This window comes from Mustelus asterias, chromosome 8, assembly GCF_964213995.1.
Source record: "Mustelus asterias chromosome 8, sMusAst1.hap1.1, whole genome shotgun sequence".
NCBI lineage: Eukaryota > Metazoa > Chordata > Chondrichthyes > Carcharhiniformes > Triakidae > Mustelus > Mustelus asterias.
In genome coordinates, this window is record NC_135808.1 from 100,221,472 (window position 1) to 100,240,900 (window position 19,429).

Consider the following 19,429-nt stretch of genomic DNA (forward strand, 5'->3'; position numbering starts at 1 on the left):
GAACCGTTTCTAGTCCTCTGATTTTCTTAGCAGAATCCAGGTTATTTCCCAAGTATACAGTTAATGAACACTAGTTTTTCTCATTTGTATTCCCAGCATTACTGATCTGGCAGCCAATCTCACCAGAGGCAGAGTCATATTATAGCTGGTAAATGAATAGTCAAGACAAATTTTTCCTTACTAGCTTTCACACTCATTCCTTCCTTAGATCAGTAAATCAATGAGCATGATTACTCAATGAGAAAACAATTCTCATGAACAGAAACAAAATATGTTTGAGAAGAACCAAATGAAAACAGCAAGGTTTGGTTAAGTTTGGTCCCTGACTAATTGTTATTCTTACTTTCACTGGGGTCTGGATTCAAAATTGGCTCAGTTGTAGGAGACAGAGGATGATGACAGAAGGTTGCTTTAGTGACTGGAAGCCAGTGTCCAGCAGCACACCACAGGGATGTGTTGGGCCCCCTATTATTCATTATTTATATAAATGCCATTGATGACTGTGGGAGGTAGGATTAGTAAGTTTGTGGATGACAGAAAGATTGGATGGGTGGTTATCAGTGAGGTGGAGTGTCTTGGGCTACAGGAAGATAGAGGGAATGGTCAAATGGGCAGATAAGTGGCATAAGGAATTTAACCCTGAAATGTGTGAGGTGATACACTTTGGAAGGAGTAATTTGACAAGAAAGTATTCAATGAATGGTAGGAAACCAGGAAGCTCTGTGGAACAAAGGGACCCTGGCATGTTTGTCTACAGCAGAAGGGCATGTTAGTAGGGTGATGAAAAAGGCATATGGGACACTTGCCTTTATCAATCGAGGCATATATTACAAAAGCAGGGAAGTCATGTTGGAGTTGTATAGAACTTTGGTGAGGCCACAGCTAGAATACTCTGTGCAGTTCTGGTTGCACAATAGCGGAAGGATGTGATTGCACTGAAGAGGGTGCAAGAGGTGGTTCACCAGGATGGTGCCCGAGATGGAATATTTAACTGGAGAGATTGGATAGGCTTGGGTTGTTTTTGTTGGAGCAGAGAAGACCGATGGGCGACCCGATTGAGGTGTACAAGATTATGGGGGACACGGACAGAGTGGATAAGGAGCAGCTATTCCCCTTCGTTGAAGGATCAGTCACAAGGGGACATAGGTTCCAGGTGAAGGGCAAGAGGTTTAGGGGGGGATGTGAGGAAAAACTTCTTTACCCAGAGGGTGGTGGTGGTCTGGAATGTGCTGCCTGGGAGGGTGGTAGAGGCAGGTTACCTCACATCCTTTTAGTAGTATCTGGATGAGCACTTGGCACATCATAACATTCAGGGCTATGGGCCAAGTGCTGGCAGATGGGATTTGATGGGAATTTAGGTGTTTCTAATGTGTCGTTGCCAACTCGATGGGCCGAAGGGCCTTTTCTGCGCTGTATGATTCTTCAAGAAAAAATAATTCTTAGATCACTGAAACCCTACCCTGCCCCGAGGGAGGCAATTCTGGGAGAGTTACTAATGGAATGATTTGGCTAGCTTTTTACTTATGCTCAGTTCCTACTCTTTGTGCTATTCTTGGCCATCCTAATACATTGAAGTGAACTTCCTGTCACCATCATGAAGGTGCTTGGAGAGGATGTATAGATTTAATCAATCTTCCTGCCTTACGAGAACAAATTCACAATGATACTTGAGACTAAGACAATTTGAATGGGAGTTGAATGTTCAAGTACATTTTCTCTGCACTGCATCCAAAATAAATGTTACATTATACAAATACTCAGACCAGAAAATGGAAAATGAGATGCTGGGTTTTATTTTTGCATTGTTTAACAATTCTGTGGTCACTACAAATGTACAAACTTATTCTAAGGCCAAGAAGACTGTTTGTACATTGAATTTTGGAAGTTATTGTAAGATATCTAGTGATAATGGTACAGTTGTCCATGGTTAAAGTTAGGTGATCATAAATGGGAACCATTTACTTCTAACAGTAATTTCTGAAGTGATTTACAAAAATATTTTAAACCAACATAAGTCAACTGTCTCCAGATTTTGTTGCAATCCAAAAATTACAAGCTTTAGTCAAAAATGTTGTACATAATAATCCAAAACAGATTTATTTTCTTCTTCTGCATGTGACATTCAGTTTGTTCATGAAAAATCTGTATGAGCAAAACGAGTTCATTAAAACCCCACACTGTGGGGAAACAAGATAGCAAAATCCTTCTCTATTTTCAGTTCATTATCGTGCTTTGTTTTTCATCTTCTGTCTATTCTTTTTGCCAGGACGCTTCTGCAAATGAAAGATGACACATTACAAACTAATCCATAGTCTGAAAGAGCAAGTTTAAGCATTCTGGCCTCCCCGAAAGAAAAGACATTTAACAATTGGAAGAAACAAAAACTACTCTAAAGAGAAGACATATATAGTGTAGCTTCATTAAGATTTTTTAATCTTCTGATTTCATGCTCCTCCACTCAGGACAGCAATTCAGGCTTTAGTTTTGTTCCATGGTTCTATCAGTACCTTCTATCCTACCTGCTGCTATTGGATATGCCTTTAGCATTTTCCAGCAGGACTTTAAAATTGCAAATTACTGCAGTACTGCTACAAAAATATGATAGCCCAGCCGTTAAAACTTTGGGTTGCAAAAGAAACTCATCTTGTCAACACTGGGCAAAGAATCATTGGAAGAGTTTAAAACAGTCAGTGTTTTCCTCAATAGATTTAATTAAAATTGTCTAAACATAGAACTCCAATGAGTGGTTCAACTTACTAAATAAAACACAATTATAAACCACATCAATAAGAATAGCATTCCATTTAAAATCTGTTCTAAGTTAAACGCCCAACGTAAGAGTGGACAAAATCTTCAGTTCCCTTGGTTCCCAAGTTGGCATGCACTAGACAACGCGATTCAGAGAAGCATTGATATCTGATAACAGGAAGGCCTGAAAATGGAAGTCAGTTCCCTTTCCTAAAAATCATTAATTTTTCTTTATTTGAATACTTTTTACATTGAGGATGAGAAGACTCCCCAACATCCCTGTTCTAGAATTTAATTTCCTAGTACATTTAGACAGTCAAATTTTGACAACAGTTTAGTGTATAGTGGATAAATATTTGAAACGGAGGAAGTTACGAACTATAGGGAGAATGTAGGGCAGTGGGATTATGCTTTGGACTGTTCTAGTAAAGAGCAAGCATTGATAAAATGAAACACTAACATTCATGAGCTGGTTACTTTATTATTAAAAGGATTAAAAACAATTAATGTTCAGCATCTCACTGCAAGAACTGTAACATTAATATACTCACATTTGCATTCTTCTTTCCTCCTTTTCCAAAACCAACTTTGGAATGTGCAATTTTTGCTCTGAAGCTGGAGACATCATCGTGACTGTCTTTGGTGTTCCATTTTAAGCCACTTTTCTTCCCCCCAAATCCGAACTTCTCATTTTTGAATTTCCTTTTTGCATTTATCCTGGGTTAAAAATTCACAGCTGGCTGTCAATAACCAATTTAATAGATACTACAGTTTGATGCAGTTATCGTCTACTTAAGTCCAGGACTGATTCACAAAGATGCATAAAGTAACAGTTCTGATATTAACTGGACTACAACCTGTGGGTCATCTGAACTTTGTTTTCTGAAGGTTCATCTTCTATTTAAATCCATTTGTAGCAACACAATTCCTAAAGCACAAGTATGTAACCTGCTCCAATGCCTCCTATGAAAGACGATCTTGAACTGGCTACTAACTGGCACACAAGAATACTTTAACAATAAAAGGCAGGTCAGTCTAATCCAGGTAACATACATAATAAACTCCAGGTCTACTGTACAAGTCATAGAATATAAGAGCAGGGTGTACTTCTGAGGCTGTTTAAGGCTTTGATTAGACCCCATTTAGAGTATTGTGAGCAGTTTTGGACCCCATATCCAAGGAAGAATGTGCTGGCCTTGGAAAAGGTCCAGAAGAGGTTCACACGAACGATCCCTGGAATGAAGAGCTTGTCGTATGAGGAACGGTCGAGGACTCTGGGTCTGTACTCGTTGGAGTTTAGAAGGATGAGGGGGGATCTTATTGAAACTTACAGGATACTGCGAGGCCTGGATAGAGTGGACGTGGAGAGGATGTTTCCATTAGTCGGAAAAATTAGAACCAGAGGGCACAACCTCAGGCTAAAGGGACGATCCTTTAAAACAGAGACGAGGAGGAATTCCTTCAGCCAGAGAGTGGTGAATCTGTGGAACTCTTTGCCGCAGAAGGCTGTGGAGGCCAGGTCATTGAGTGTCTTTAAGACAGAAATAGATAAGATTCTTGATTGATAAGGGGATCAGGGGTTATGGGGAAAAGGCAGGAGAATGGGGATGAGAAAAATATCAGCCATGACTGAATGGCAGAGCAGACTTGATGGGCCGAGTGGCCTAATTCTGCTCCAATGCCTTAGAGTTTTGTAGTCTCTGTCCCTGGGGTGCAACGTTTTTTCCCCTCCAAATAGTAAGATCTGACATAACTGACTTTGATTTCCATTCTTCAGTCGCAAGGTTGCAAACTATTTTTAAAATTGTGTTTAATAGTATTCAGGTGTGTCTAGTGAAAGGTTATCCGTCAGCCTTTCTGCTCAATTGCGCCTGGTAACAAAGACGCAAGTATTGAGGGTGAACGTTTCTCTGCAACGTAATCCCTTACCCTCTCTTCTGCTGTGCAATTCCACCTGCTGATCCTCTCCCACCTTCTTTCTTTGTCTGTGAAAAAACCTTATCACCCTCAAGGAAATCCAGTTTGTCAGAGAGTCCTTGAAAATCAAAGAACACAGAATTAAAATCTTATTCGTCAGTATTTTTTAATGAGTAAACAACAAAACTAAAAACTCCTCCACATGTATCTGATTGGCTCTGACCTCCTGGATTCTGGTGAAACAGGGTTAAAATTACGACAATCTCCAAATCCTCGATGTACGGACAAAAACACAGAACAAACCTTTCTGGTACTTTTTCACTGCTGTCAACATGGCTTTCTTTTCTTTTTGCCGTTGCTGTATAACTTCTACTTGAACCTGTGACAAAAAAATATTGATTGACAAGTTACAAATCATCTTGGCACAATGAGTAGTACACTACTTGATTGAAAAAGAAAAGTCACATAATGCTTTTTACATCAAGGACCTGTTCCATTTTCATGTGCATGAACATTTCTTTGAGCTCGAATCCTGAAGCTGAATATTTATCTCCCAATGTCAAACTTTTTTCAGCTGCAAAACTAAATCAAGAATGAACAAGCTTCTGTTGGTGGTTAGAATATTAATGCTGCATTTATATCCCTTGAATCCAGAAAAGACCAAAAAACCTGTCCATCATAGCCTTAAATATAATCCATGACGGAGCATCCATAATTCTGAGGTAGAGAATTCCAAAGATTCACAACCCTCTTGAGTAAAAAGAAGTTCTCCTCTCAATCCAAAGTGATCAACCCCTTATCCTGAGGCTGTGCTTCCATGTCCTCAATTCCCCAGTCAGGGGAAACAACCCTAATGCCTAACCTGTCAAGCTCTTCAGAATCTTTAATGTTTCAATGAGATTACTGCTCATTCATCCATCTAAACTCCAGAGAATATAGGTCTAATTTACTCGGTCTTTTAACCGAGGAACCAATCTAGTGAAATTTTGTTGTACAGCCTCTGTGGCAAGTATATCTTCCTTGGGTGTGGAATTCAAAATTACGCACAGTACTCCAGGTGTGACCCCACCAAAGCCTTATGCAGGCAATCCTTGACTTTACAATGTTTGATTTATGACAAATAGCATTCGGCAATGCTAGTTTCAATATTATGATGTTCTGTGCTGCCTATATTTCATATCTTTGGGTCGCTAACTCCAAATGAGCCCACGGAAGCAGAGAAACCCCCTCCTCCGATTTTCCGGTATAAATGTGACCTTACAGTACAGAGGTATGGGAACAGAAACAGACAAGATGACATAACAGGGAGCAGTGGAGTAGGAGAGGCAGTGCTATCTAGTTTAGACAGACACTTACACTGAAAGCTCAGTATGTCAGCACTGCACTAGCCTCAACTTTCCATCCATCCGCACGATTTAATCTCCTATTGTGATTTGTTGGCTGACAAATAGCTTCAGACGAGTGGCTTACCATCACCTGGGACCGCCAGCAGATACACAAAAAAAACCTAAAGGATTGGACATTAACACATGTTCAGGGACAAATCGCCTATTTTTAACACTGTACCTATGGGAAAATCAGTTTCGACTTACAATTGGTTCCTGAAAATCATGTCCTGTCGTAAGTCTGAGGACTGCCTGTGGCATCGAAGCAAGATTGCACTCTAGTACTCCTGCCATAAAGGCCAACATGCAATTTGCCTTCATAATTGCTTGCTGTATCTGCATGTTTGCTTTGTGTTCCTTGTATGAGCATACACAAGTCTCTCTGAACATCAAGGTTTAGAAGTTTCACACCTTTTTAAAAAACTATTACCACCAAAGTAACTCACATTATACTTCATTTGTCGCTTTGTTCCTCAATCGTTGAACTGTTGTCTCTTTGCAGCTTTTATTCCTACTCAAAACCCACCTAGCTTTGTATTGTCAGTAAGCCTGGATACATTACTCTCTGTCTCTTTGTCCAAGTCACTAGGTCAAATCATAGAAACTCTACAGTGCAGAAAGAGGCCATTTGGCCCATCGTGTCTGCACCGACCACAGTCCTACCCAGGCCCTACCCCCATATCCCTACATATTTTACCAGCTAATCCCTCTAATCTACGCATCTCAGGACACTAAGGGGCAATTTTTAGCATGGCCAATCAACCTACCCGCACATCTTTGGACTGTGGGAGGAAACCGGGGCACCCGGAGGAAACCCATGCAGACACCAGGAGAATGTGCAAACTCCACACAGACAGTGACCCAAACCAGGAATCGAACCCAGGTCCCTGGAGCTGTGAAGCAGCAGTGCTAACCACTGTGCTACCGTGCCGCCCTGCGGTAGTTCTCTAAAAGTGGCAACACAACAAAGAACAAAGAACAGTACAGCACAGGAAACAGGCCCTTCGGCCCTCCAAGCCTGTGCCGCTCCTTGGTCCAACTAGACCAATTGTTTGTATCCCTCCATTCCCAGGCTGCTCATGTGACTATCCAGCTAAGTCTTAAACGATGTCAGCGTGCCTGCCTCCACCCCCCTACTTGGCAGCGCATTCCAGGCCCCCACCACCCTCGGTGCAAAAAACATCCCTCTAATATCTGAGTTATACTTCGCCCCTCTCACCTTGAGCCCGTGACCCCTCGTGAACGTCACTTCTGATCTGGGAAAAAGCTTCCCACCGTTCACCCTATCTATCCCCTTCATAATCTTGTACACCTCTATTAGATCTCCCCTCATTCTCCGTCTTTCCAGGGAGAACAACCCCAGTTTAGCCAATCTCTCCTTATAGCTAAGACCCTCCATATGAGGCAACATCCTGGTAAACCTTCTCTGCACTCTCTCCAATGCCTCCACGTCCTTCTGGTAGTGCGGCGACCAGAACTGGACGCAGTACTCCAAATGTGGCCTAACCAGCGTTCTATACAGCTGCATCATCAGACTCCAGCTTTTATACTCTATACCCCGTCCTATAAAGGCAAGCATACCATATGCCTTCTTCACCACCTTCTCCACCTGTGTTGCCACCTTCAAGGATTTGTGGACTTACACACCTAGGTCCCTGTGTTTCTATACTCCTGATGACTCTGCCATTTATTGTATAACTCCTCCCTACATTATTTCTTCCAAAATGCATCACTTCGCATTTATCCGGATTAAACTCCATCTGCCACCTCTCCGCCCAATTTTCCAGCCTATCTATATCCTGCTGTATTGCCCGACAATGCTCTTCGCTATCCGCAAGTCCAGCCATCTTCGTGTCATCCGCAAACTTGCTGATTACACCAGTTACACCTTCTTCCAAATCTCTGGATTGTTGGAGACTGGATAAATGAAGGAAATTGCACTACAGGACCCTGTGAAATCCTGATGTGTGGACCTACATGAGAATTTCCCAGAAAGTTTAAACCTCCGACTTACTTCTCGGACCCTGCGCGAATGTCTCCAACTCTGTGTTGTAAACAGAGACTTGGGACACATTTTGGGTACTTAGCAGTATTGTTACCCAGGAAGTGTTAGATTAAATCATGTGTAACACCTGGGTAATTCCACAGCTGACACCCTAAACATCCCCCTGGCCCTTGACCACCTGGCTACCACCTCCTCTGGCTACTCCCAACCAGCAAACCTGACCTACCTACCCCATCCAACTCCCACCAGCCCATTCACACATATGTTCACTCACCCATTCATTAACATTCAAAGACTGGGGATTTAAAAAATTATATAGCAGCTAGTGTCACAAATAGGCTGCATTCCCCCAGCTCTAATCTGCTCTGACATAGTTCCCGAGTTTCATATTTCTTTGAAAGCCAGGACGGAAGAAATGGCCCAACAGCGTGGGTCAGGGAAATCTTTTGAGTGCAGCGCTAATCCCTTGATCATTACTGCTCCTTGGAAGATCCGGACCAATAATATGGATTGCAATTAACTGAGGCTCCGAAGCATTGATCTTTGCAGCATTCTACTGGTTTTAGCTTGCCACCTTGAAAATACTTGGGTATCCCTACTCCTTGCTTCATGTCGGTTTACCAGTCCTCCATCAATATTGTTCCCTAACTCCACGAGCTTTTATCTTGCATTTTAAGGTTTAGTATTACATCTAATTGAATGCTTCAATGCTGGCTGCAGTTTCTAACTAAAACCAAATAGAAATTATGTTTAATCGGGAAGTAGTTTCCACAGCAACAGCATCAATATCTTGTACATGTATAATTGTTTCAAGATTTCCGTTTACAACATTTTGCTGGTTCTATTACCTTTTTCTTTGTTTAGATATCAAAATATATAGCTTCACTTCTCCCCCCCCCTCCCCCAACCCTGCATTGTGACATTGTCTGCAACGATTAGAGATGCTTTAAAAAACAATCCTTGTTCTCAGATGAGTGAATCATGGATGCCTAAGAAAAGGTTAATAATGTTAATATCAAAAGAGCTTCTAAAACATTCATTCTGAGCAGACTGCTCAGCATCCCTGTGCTGGGGAGGAAAGAGAGTGAAGCACTTCAAGAATTCTGCTCCTGTCATTCAAAGACTCCTTTTGGAAGGTATGCTTATGTGAATGTTGGGAGGGGACAGGATCAGATTCTACTCAGATACTCTCTGTAGCTGAAGGGTGGGCCAATGTTCACTGCTGCATCTCACACGTGAAGAACTGCCTTGCCACTTGGGCCAGTTACAGGAAGGCTGCTGGCCTCTTGTGCCACGTTGACCGAAAGGCATCAACCAATACTGGGAGATTAGGTAAAATTGTGTAAATTTTATTTTTATATATCCAAACATGAAAAAATATTCTGTTTAGCAGCCAGAAAAACTGGGCTATGTTAACAGAGAATCAGATCAAATGTCCTCTTAATAAATAAATTCCTTAATATGTGCTTTTTCAATGAAACGAATGGTAAAGCACAGATTCAAATCCATGAGCTAGAGGTGTAAAGGCCAGTGGTGCCTTCGAGCTGTAAGGGACAACTGAGCAGTTATGACAATAGAAAGAACTGTGATTAAACAAATGGTCTGTTCTTCATCTAACAGATTCTTAAAACATAGGGTAAAGTTATGTGGAACATGCAGCAAAGTGGAGTTAAGACTAATATCAGACCCACAATGATCTTACTGAATGATGGAGCAGGCTCAAGGGGGTCATATAACTTACTCCCCCTCCTATTTCTTGTCTTTTGTTGGTAACCACAATAATTGCTGAAGTTCAATAAGTTACTAATAGCTGTTTTCATAGCAATATACTACAGGATGAGGTATTTTGCAATCCAGTAACAGTGCATTTTTCTAGCCTTTATCTATGAGATAACTGCATTGAGTTTTATTAGCTATATTGTAGTCACACGCCACTTTGCATCTTTGACCAAGTTGATACTCGTATGAAACATTATGGTGCACAGCATATCATGAATTGACATATCCAGAATATTTAAAGATAGGGCAAATTAGCTTTCTCTAATTTATCAGTTGAGAACCGACAGACTGACTCAGCTCTTCCAAAATATCAAATGCATCTCAGTTAGTAGGGTCAGATTCAAATAGTTATACATAACACTTCCCTTATTTTCTCTCCTCTGATCACCTCAAGTCTTAGGTGTCCTAAACACCGCCAAATAGAATAGTTTCTAAGCTTTAACCAATGTTGTTGGAAAGCCAGTTGCTGAATAGTTGACAAGGTCTCGCTTTAATTTCCATCTTAATTATTTATTTTCTGCCCAGCATCTCCTATGCAGTTAAGATCATAAACTTACTGAGAGCACCAAACAGTGTTTTAACAATATTAGGATCATGGGAACAGGAGTTAGGCCATTCAGCCCCTCGAGCCTGTTTTGCTATTCAACAGGATTGTGGCTGATCTGTTCCTCAACTCCATTCTCCTGCCTTGGCTCCGAATCCCTTGGCTAGAAAAAAATCTATCAATGTCATATTTTAAATTAATTGAACTAACATTTAACCACTTTTTATGTGGAGAATTGCACAGTGGGTGTGAAGAATTGCTTCCTAACTTTACTCTGATTTAAGGTTCAGCTTTTTCTAGGCATCCACCACCAGCGGTAAGAATTTCTCCCCAAACAGCACCCCCCACGCTTAATTCCTTTCAAAATCCTGAAAACTTCAATCGAATCCCTCCTTAACTTTCTAAATGCAATTAGCATAACATCCCTATTATTGGAGATTTTGCACGACCACAGCTTCACTGACAAGTGATAGCCAACTCACTCTTGTGCTGGTTTGAACTTGCACACCATCATCTACTCTTGCAAGACCTCAAAATATTTTGCTGGCATAGCTGAATTTTATCAATTGGCAAATACAAGGAACTTTCTTTTGTAGTATTTCTGGGGCAAATCAACTAAAAGCCCAAAAGTAAGACCACTAACTTTCTCAGAATAAGGCAGGTGACACAAATGAACATATTCTCTATTAGGAAGAGAGATTCACACGGACAAACAAAATACAATTTACCTTTTTGCCATATTTTCTCAATGCTCGGAGCTGTTTAGCCTTTTCAGACTTTTCCATGGAGATCTGCTTCGATAACATTTTTTCTCGAATCTAATAAAGGCAATGAAAAATATTATACTTCCAGCTTATTACATCAATCAGAAATATCCTAAAGTTCTTCATATGCAGTGAGCGGCTTGAAAGTGAAGTGTCCCGAGTGGAATGAGGCAAACGTACGGCACGCTGGCACAGTGGTTAGCACTGCTGTCTCACTCCGCCAGGGACCTGGGTTCAATTCCAGCCTCGGTCACTATCTGTGTGGAGTTTGAACATTCTCCCCATGTCTGCATGGGTTTCCTCCCACAGTCCAAAGATGTGCAGGTTAGGTTATTGGCCATGCTAAATTGCTCCCTAGTGTCAGGGGGGATCAGCAGGGTAAATGTGAGGGGTTACAGGGATAGGGCCTGGGTGGGATTGTTGTCAGTACAGGCTTGATGGGCCAAATGGCCTCCTTCTGCACTGTAGAGATTCTAGGATCTTCAAGGTGAAAAACAGCACCGAGCTGAACAACCAGTTAATTTTTCAGCAGTGTTGTTTGAGGGAAGAACGTTGGCTAAGACACCAGAAAAGCACCATACTCTTCATCAAATAACTAAAGTACATGGAATCTAAATATCCACTACTGGACAGACAGGAAGGATCTCTGCTTATTACCGCGGAAGGAGAACACTATTGCACTGAAGTGTTAACCTACATTATGCACTTACGTTTTGGGGTGAAGCTTGAAGCTACAACTTCCTGATTCAGTGGTGAGACTGCTACCAACTGAGCAAAGAACACAAGGGCAACTAGGAATGGGCAATAAATGCTGGCCAACTAGCGACGCTCATGTCCCACGAATTAATTAAAAAAATACACAGTGGGTGTAATGTCACGTGGCTCACAATAAAAATCATTCAACTAATCAAAATTTATATACGTTTTTATTTCTTATAGAATACAAAAATATATACCCGCTCTACTCAAGCAGCCACTATTTTATTATGCTTGGAATGATAAGCCGATCTACTAAATGGATAGACTTCAAACATTGTGAGATTGAAACTGCCACAAAGCACATTTGAGGATTAATCATTAAATATTTTAATTTCCTCTTCCTGGTCTAAAATTTTAGGTCTAGGCAGTTGCTTTGAAACAGTATCTTAGGTTTTACATCAAACACTTGCTTAGAAATTGCACAACGGTTTCCTATGTTAACGCCCGATGTTCAGTTAAAGTTAAATCATTCCAATGTGTAGCTACCCACCTTCTGCATTTGCTGGTCTGACTTGGCCATCTCAGCAAAGTAGTCATCTGGTCTCTTTGTTCCAATTTTCAGTCGCTGTAGGCGAGGCAATGCATCTAATGCAGTTGCCTGTGCTTGTCGATAACTGAACAAGAAGTGAAAATGTTAAGTGAAAATCTAAGGATGCTGTAATATCAGATATTTACTTTGGAATGGGTTCAAAAGAATCAATTCATCGCAAGTCATATGTAAAGCGACCTAATTCTTGTTATTTAGTTCTGACTTAATTTTGAAATTAACTGGTCTTGAAGGGGAGTAGACATGATAACCTATTTATACCAATCCTCTTTATATAAAACTAGCCTTAGTTTGAAGCTTTTTTTTTCTTTTTGATTACAATGAGATCTTAATTTACTTCCATTTCATTGCTGCTTTATTTTTTTCTATGTGTGTCCTTTAAAACCCAGCAGTATATTAGAATATTTAGGCACCAAGCCTATTTTTCTGCTTGTGCAGTGCAGCACTCCTTGGAAAAAATCTGGATAATGAATAATTGTGGTATACTCATTGAACAGGATTAATCACCTCAAGAGAACCACAAACTAATCAAAAATTCTGTTTCTATCCACCTAGATAAATGGAACACAACGAGGACCAAGGCTAAGTCCAGACAAATACCTTCAACAGAAACTGCACTTCTCACAATGAAGGCTACAGTAATGCAAACAAAGCCAATATATCAGTAGGTTATTTCTACTCCTAAAAGCATTGTGCATGGTACATTTAGAACGGCACCACAAAAATATACATATGTAAACACAATGCCATTTTTTTTAAGATAGGAAAAACATGAAGTGAACAGGGCACATTTGTACTTGTCAGAAATTCAACACAGTACAATGCAAATGAAAGAAAAATACTTTAATTTATATAGCACCTCTTATAACATCAAGATGTCCCAAAGTGTTTTACAGCCAACTGAGATGTTGTCAATATTTTAATATAGGAAGCACAGCAGCAAACCTGCACACAGCAAGCTTCCACAAACAGCAAGCTGATGATGACCAGATCATTTTTAAGTGATGTCCGTTAAGGGCTAACTGTTTGCCAGCACATTGGGGGTAACTCCCAGCTCATCTTTGAAATAGTATCTGGGATCGTTCACACCCACCTGAATGTGGATCAGGCCTCAGTTTAATGTCTCACCAGAAAGACAGCACAACTCGTGACAGTGCAGCATTCCCTTCAATACTGCACTGGAGTGTCGGCCTAGATTGTGGTCAGGTCTCAGGACAGGGACATGACCCTGTGACCTTCTGACTCAGATGAAAGTGCGACCAACTGAGTTAGTGCTGCCACAATACAGTTCCATTGCACCATTCTTCAGCAAGAAGTATTTTGTGCCCACAATTGCATTTACATTTGCATGCTGTAAATCTCCATGGGATTAATTAGGCCATTTTGACAAAATAAGAATGTTACTAAAAATATGAAAACATTCTGGTTAATATCTGTTTCAATTTTTAAAAAATAGTAATTTTAAGCTAAAAGAAAATCCAACTTTGCATACGAGTTGCCTTTACTATTTCTTTGAAATACTCGCTAGATAAGTTCCTTACAGATACATTTGTATCTCCAACAGCTTGAAGCTAACTGTTAAACTTTGTACCTACAAGTACATCTCACGTTGGAAATCGTCATCTGGGTCGATATCTGAATGTTGCTGGGCTACAGATCTTCCTTCGGCAATTGCTACGATATCAACAGCTGGTTCACTTGTCATGTCAAGCCTCTCCGCCCACTCCATATTTTTCTTGAACTCTTCCAAGCAACGTTTCAAACCCACCTGGAGATTTTTTTAAAAAGTATCTGATCACAACCATATTTCAGGGGCACATTAACCATTTTCATATAGAAAGCAAAGACTCTGCCAAGATTTCAGGCCAAGGTGAATTCACCAGAGTCAGAGTACCATGTTCTCCAGCTTCACCATGGCGGCATCTCAATCAGTTTTGTTCGAACTACAACAAGTTTGTGGCGACTGAATGAACTTCTTAAAATGCAGGAACTGTAAACCAAGCAAATCACTTCTTTCCAAAAATTGGTTTTTACATCAGTGTAATATTCCTGAGTATTACCACGTAAAATAAAAGTAAGTGTATTTATTGGTCACAAGTAAGGCTTACATTAACACTGCAATTAAGTTACTGTGAAATTCCCCTAGTTGCCACAGTCCGGCGCCTGTTCGGGTCAATGCACCTAACCAGCACATCTTTCAGAATGTGGGAAGAAACCAGGGCATCCGGAGAAAACTCATACAGACACGGGGAGAACATGCAAACTCCAATGACCCAAGCCGGGAATTGAACCCGGGTCCCTAGCGCGGAGAGGCAGCAGTGCTAACCACCATGCCACCGTGCCGTCCCTGTAAGATGTAAGCATCTTCACAACTGGAGGAGAAAGCACACATCGGTAGCATTCGCTTTTGGTCCTGAAGTTAGGGAAGCAGGTGGTGTGGAAGGAGTGATTGAGAAAACTGCTTACAGCTGTTCCACTTTTTGAAGAGGATGAAATGATCCCCCTGAGTTAGCTTTCTCGTTATTTACTCTGCAAAATAGTTACAATGGTTGTGTAAAACACATTAACTGCTGCAAAATGAATCCAGTTTCATAGGATAATGAGTGCAATCCGTACCAAATTGAACAATGTTTGGATAGTTTGATGCTCCTTCAACAGAATCATTAGTCAATACCCAAAAACCTAGTTATAACAGTTAAAACACTCCAGTTGCTCTGTATTTGCTCAATTAAATTTGAATAGCAAGCAAATCAACATAATGCACATTTGAGCAAATATTTCAAAGAACTGCTTTAAAACTAGGGTTGATTTACTGTTTCAGAAGCTCCCATGTTAATACTCGCAGCATGCATTGCTCTAATACAAATGGACTTTCAAGGCTTGTTGGCTATAGTTGACAAACAGTTTTGCACCATGAGTTGTGCAAACTCGCTGCTGTTCAGGAAACTCTGGCAGCAGTTTTAGTTACCTTAGGTCACATTTGATAGATACTCAATTTTACATCACATACTGAGAACATTTAGGAAACTAATATATAAGAAAAAAAAATCTCACCACGTCATTCACATAATGTTTCTCTAACTCTTCCACTACGTTCAAACCAGGTTTGAGTAAACCCTTTGAAAATGCATCTTGAAGCTGTAATAGATGAACATATGGAACTGGTGAATGGAACTGCGCGAGTGCTTTACAGCAGATACCCTGAAACCCGATAGGTATCTTGTACATTTAGGCAAAACATTTCTGGTTTGAAATTAGAATAATGCTATACTGGGGTATCACTAAAGAATAAAGCTAAAAGCTATTATCCGAGGTTAGAAAATTGTTCACTTGTTGATACTATGTGCATCTTCACCAAAATCCCCACCAGCTCAGGCCAGGTTCTACAAATGCCCATCTGAATGAGGCCACCCAATGGAAACTTGACAACACTTCCCAAGTCATATCAATGAAGTATAGATGGCCATTGGTCATCAGATATTTAAGCCCCAGATATTATGGTACATTTTTAAATAGATCAATCGTAGGAGTTAAGTTACGGATTTATTTCGGATAAGTATTGTGGTGCTTTGTGATGAGTATTTAAATTTTATTGAAGCATTTTGAAGATCTTTTTAACAACAAATGATCACGGAATTCTTGTCAAGAATATTTGAAATGACCGTTTTCAAATAATTAATGAGTTTAGGTTTCAAACATTCTTTCACTGGATACCCTATGGGACACGAAATGTCATTATAGCCGTGAAGACTATAACATTTCTGCAGTGCCATATTAGAATTTATATATGCTGTTTGAAGTTACTGTTGCAGCCAATTTGTCCCAGTAGATACCAATACTTGGATGTTTCTCTTTGCTGTTATTCCCTCAAATATTGCTTTATAAAAATTACTGAAGCAAAATACTGCAGATACTGGAAATCTGAAATACTTAGCAGGTCTGGCAGCATCTGGGAAGAAAGAAACAGAGTTACTGTTTCAGGTCAATGACCTTTCAGTTCTGATGATCACCCTGAACTGTTAACTCCATTTTGCTCTGCACAAATGGTGAGTATGTCTATCATTTTCTGTTTTGAGGTTTTGAAAAAAACTGTTTAGTCAAGAAAATAAAGCAGACATTCGCAAATACTAGATTTTATCAATATTGAACAATTTGCAACAGTGCATCAACTCAGTGTTATTAACAGTTGCAAGTTAGCTACATTTATCACTTCTTTTGGTTTGAGATGCAATTCTCAACTAATCTGATCAGAAAATGACCTGCAACAGCTTCCCTTCCCAATCTGTTAACTCCTGGGAACCACAGATCTATCCTTGACCCCCTATTTCTTCAATACTTGCTGCCCCTCAGTGACATTATTTGAAAGCACAGTATTAGTTTTTACAGGGGTGATTTTCCTTAAAAAAAAAGTGGTTACATAAAAGCCTGAAAATGGGTGTGTTTCACACCTACTTTTGGGGCAAGTTTGGCAATGCAATCTTTTCACTGTCAGTCAGTTTTTTTTGGGGGGGGGGGTGGCACATTCACAAGGGAGACTGGCTTCAGAGTGGTTGGGCACCATTGCAGAGGGCGCCCCATCTCCCAGTGAACTGGGAGACCTCGTTCCACCACCAATCCCCCCACCCCAAATTGGTTGTATGCCCTCCCCCTGCACCAACATGGGTCATGATGTGGAGATGCCGGCGTTGGACTGGGGTGAACACAGTAAGAAGTCTCACAACACCAGGTTAAAGTCCAACAGGTTTATTTGGTAGCAAATACCATAAGCTTTCAGAGCGCTGCTCCTTCGTCAGATGGAGTGGAAATGTCCACATTTCCACTCCATCTGACGAAGGAGCAGTGCTCCGAAAGCTAATGGTATTTGCTACCAAATAAACCTGTTGGACTGTAACCTGGTGTTGAGACTTCTTACTGTGTCCAACATGGGTCACCAGCATCGGGGGCAGTAAGGACCCCTCCGCCCTGAGTTCCCTGGCAGACCCCTACACACATCCTGTGCATAAGCCCCCCCCCCATCATTGTACATTTCCACAGCCCGGAGGGAGACGACAAATCGGCGTTGCACCCTTTTTGGGCATAAAGCTGATCCCACGGCAATAAAAGGTAGGGAACAGTGTGTGCTTCTCATGCGATTCGGTGTCAAGTTTTGCTTTATAACCCTCCCGTGAAATGCCTTCGGGCGTGTTATGTTGAAATTGCTACATAAATGTAAGGTGTTGTTGATTAGTGGTTCTGATGAACCATCCAACATTACAGTAAGGCAAGCAACCATACACTGATATCATTGGGTCCGTGTCTAACTCACTGGGATTAAGTAACCCTTACATGTTGTAACCATCCGTTGGTCTCCTAACACCACCCCAGGAACAGTGTCCCCCCCCTCCCCCCAGGCACACACTGTACCCTTCGTCCCCCCAGTCACACACCGTGCTCCCCCCCACCACCCCCAGGCACACACCGTGCCCCCCCCTCACCCACAGGCACACACCGTGCCCCCCCTCACCCCCAGACACACACCGTGCCCCCCCTCACCCACAGGCACACACCGTGCCCCCCCCTCAACCCCAGTCACACACCGTGCCCCCCCCTCAACCCCAGTCACACACCGTGCCCCCCCCCCTTCACCCCCAGGCACACACCGTGCCCCCCCCTTCACCCCCAGTCACACACCGTGCCCCCCCCTTCACCCCCAGGCACACACCGTGCCCCCCCTTCACCCCCAGGTACACACCGTGCCCCCCCCTTCACCCCCAGGTACACACCGTGCCCCCCCCTTCACCCCCAGGCACACACCGTGCCCCCCCCTTCACCCCCAGTCACACACCGTGCCCCCCCCTTCACCCCCAGTCACACACCGTGCCCCCCCCTTCACCCCCAGTCACACACCGTGCCCCCCCCTTCACCCCCAGGCACACACCGTGCCCCCCCCTTCACCCCCAGGCACACACCATGCCCCCCCCCTTCACCCCCAGGTACACACCGTGCCCCCCCCCCTTCACCCCCAGGCACACACCGTGCCCCCCCCTTCACCCCCAGGCACACACCGTGCCCCCCCCCTTCACCCCCAGGCACACACCGTGCCCCCCCCTTCACCCCCAGTCACACACCGTGCCCCCCCCATCACCCCCAGTCACACACCGTGCCCCCCCCCTTCACCCCCAGGTACACACCGTGCCCCCCCCTTCACCCCCAGTCACACACCGTGCCCCCCCCTTCACCCCCAGGCACACACCGTGCCCCCCCCCTTCACCCCCAGGTACACACCGTGCCCCCCCCTTCACCCCCAGGCACACACCGTGCCCCCCCCTTCACCCCCAGGCACACACCGTGCCCCCCCCCTTCACCCCCAGGCACACACCGTGCCCCCCCCCTTCACCCCCAGGCACACACCGTGTCCCCCCCTTCACCCCCAGGCACACACCGTGCCCCCCCCTTCACCCCCAGGCACACACCGTGCCCCCCCCCCCCATACCAGGGACCAGGGCACCTTTGTTCCTCTCTCTTTCCTCCCGAGCTGGAGCCCAAGGCCCGGATTAAACAAGCCCGCGCTGCCACTGTGGGGAACGGAGGTCCACTCACCTCTGAGTCGGACAGCTCCGATCCCTCAGTCTCAGTCTCGGTATCGGTATCAGACTGGGACTGCCTGTCCTGCGCCATGCTGCCTCCTCCGGCCTCGGGCTGAGCGGAAGCAGTTCCCCGGCGCATCGAGTCTCCCGTCCGGACTGAATAAGGAACCGCGCCTTTGGTTCCGGGGGGGGAGGGGGCGGCGCTCACTCAGTCACACTGACAGACTGGGAGGTCAGCTCAGAGCAATCTGCAGGAGATGATTTTTAAAACAAAAATAAATACTGTGGATATTTGGAAATCTGAAATTAAATTTAAAATATCAGATATGTTCAGCAGGTCAGACAGCACCGTGGAGTGAGAATTAACAGTTAATCTGGGAAAAAGTGTGAAATGCAATAAGTTTTAAAAGTTAGA

General features: G+C 42.9%; 1 protein-coding gene across 1 annotated transcript; it reads right to left on the reverse strand.

Moving 5' to 3' along the window:
* Positions 1 to 1,772: 1,772 nt before the first annotated feature.
* On the reverse strand, positions 1,773 to 19,166 carry ebna1bp2 (EBNA1 binding protein 2). The gene is made up of 9 exons (XM_078218600.1): positions 19,028 to 19,166; positions 15,503 to 15,586; positions 14,044 to 14,216; positions 12,392 to 12,515; positions 11,107 to 11,196; positions 4,969 to 5,044; positions 4,678 to 4,783; positions 3,300 to 3,465; positions 1,773 to 2,273 (listed from the first exon to the last, which is right to left on the reverse strand). The coding sequence occupies exons 1-9, from the start codon at positions 19,151 to 19,153 to the stop codon at positions 2,223 to 2,225; spliced, it is 996 nt and encodes a 331-aa protein (XP_078074726.1). The 5' UTR covers positions 19,154 to 19,166; the 3' UTR covers positions 1,773 to 2,222.
* Between the last annotated feature and the right edge of the window lie 263 nt (positions 19,167 to 19,429).

Excerpts from the sequence above, each read along its gene's own strand:
- ebna1bp2 (XM_078218600.1), bottom strand. The coding sequence starts at position 19,153 with ATGCGCCGGGGAACTGCTTCCGCTCAGCCCGAGGCCGGAGGAGGCAGC. Across the intron at positions 3,466-4,677 it reads ATTGCACAGCAGAAGAGAGG|GATAAATGCAAAAAGGAAAT; the intron begins GTAAGGGATTAC and ends TTTTTAACCCAG. Across the intron at positions 2,274-3,299 it reads GAGGAAAGAAGAATGCAAAT|AAGCGTCCTGGCAAAAAGAA; the intron begins GTGAGTATATTA and ends TTTCATTTGCAG.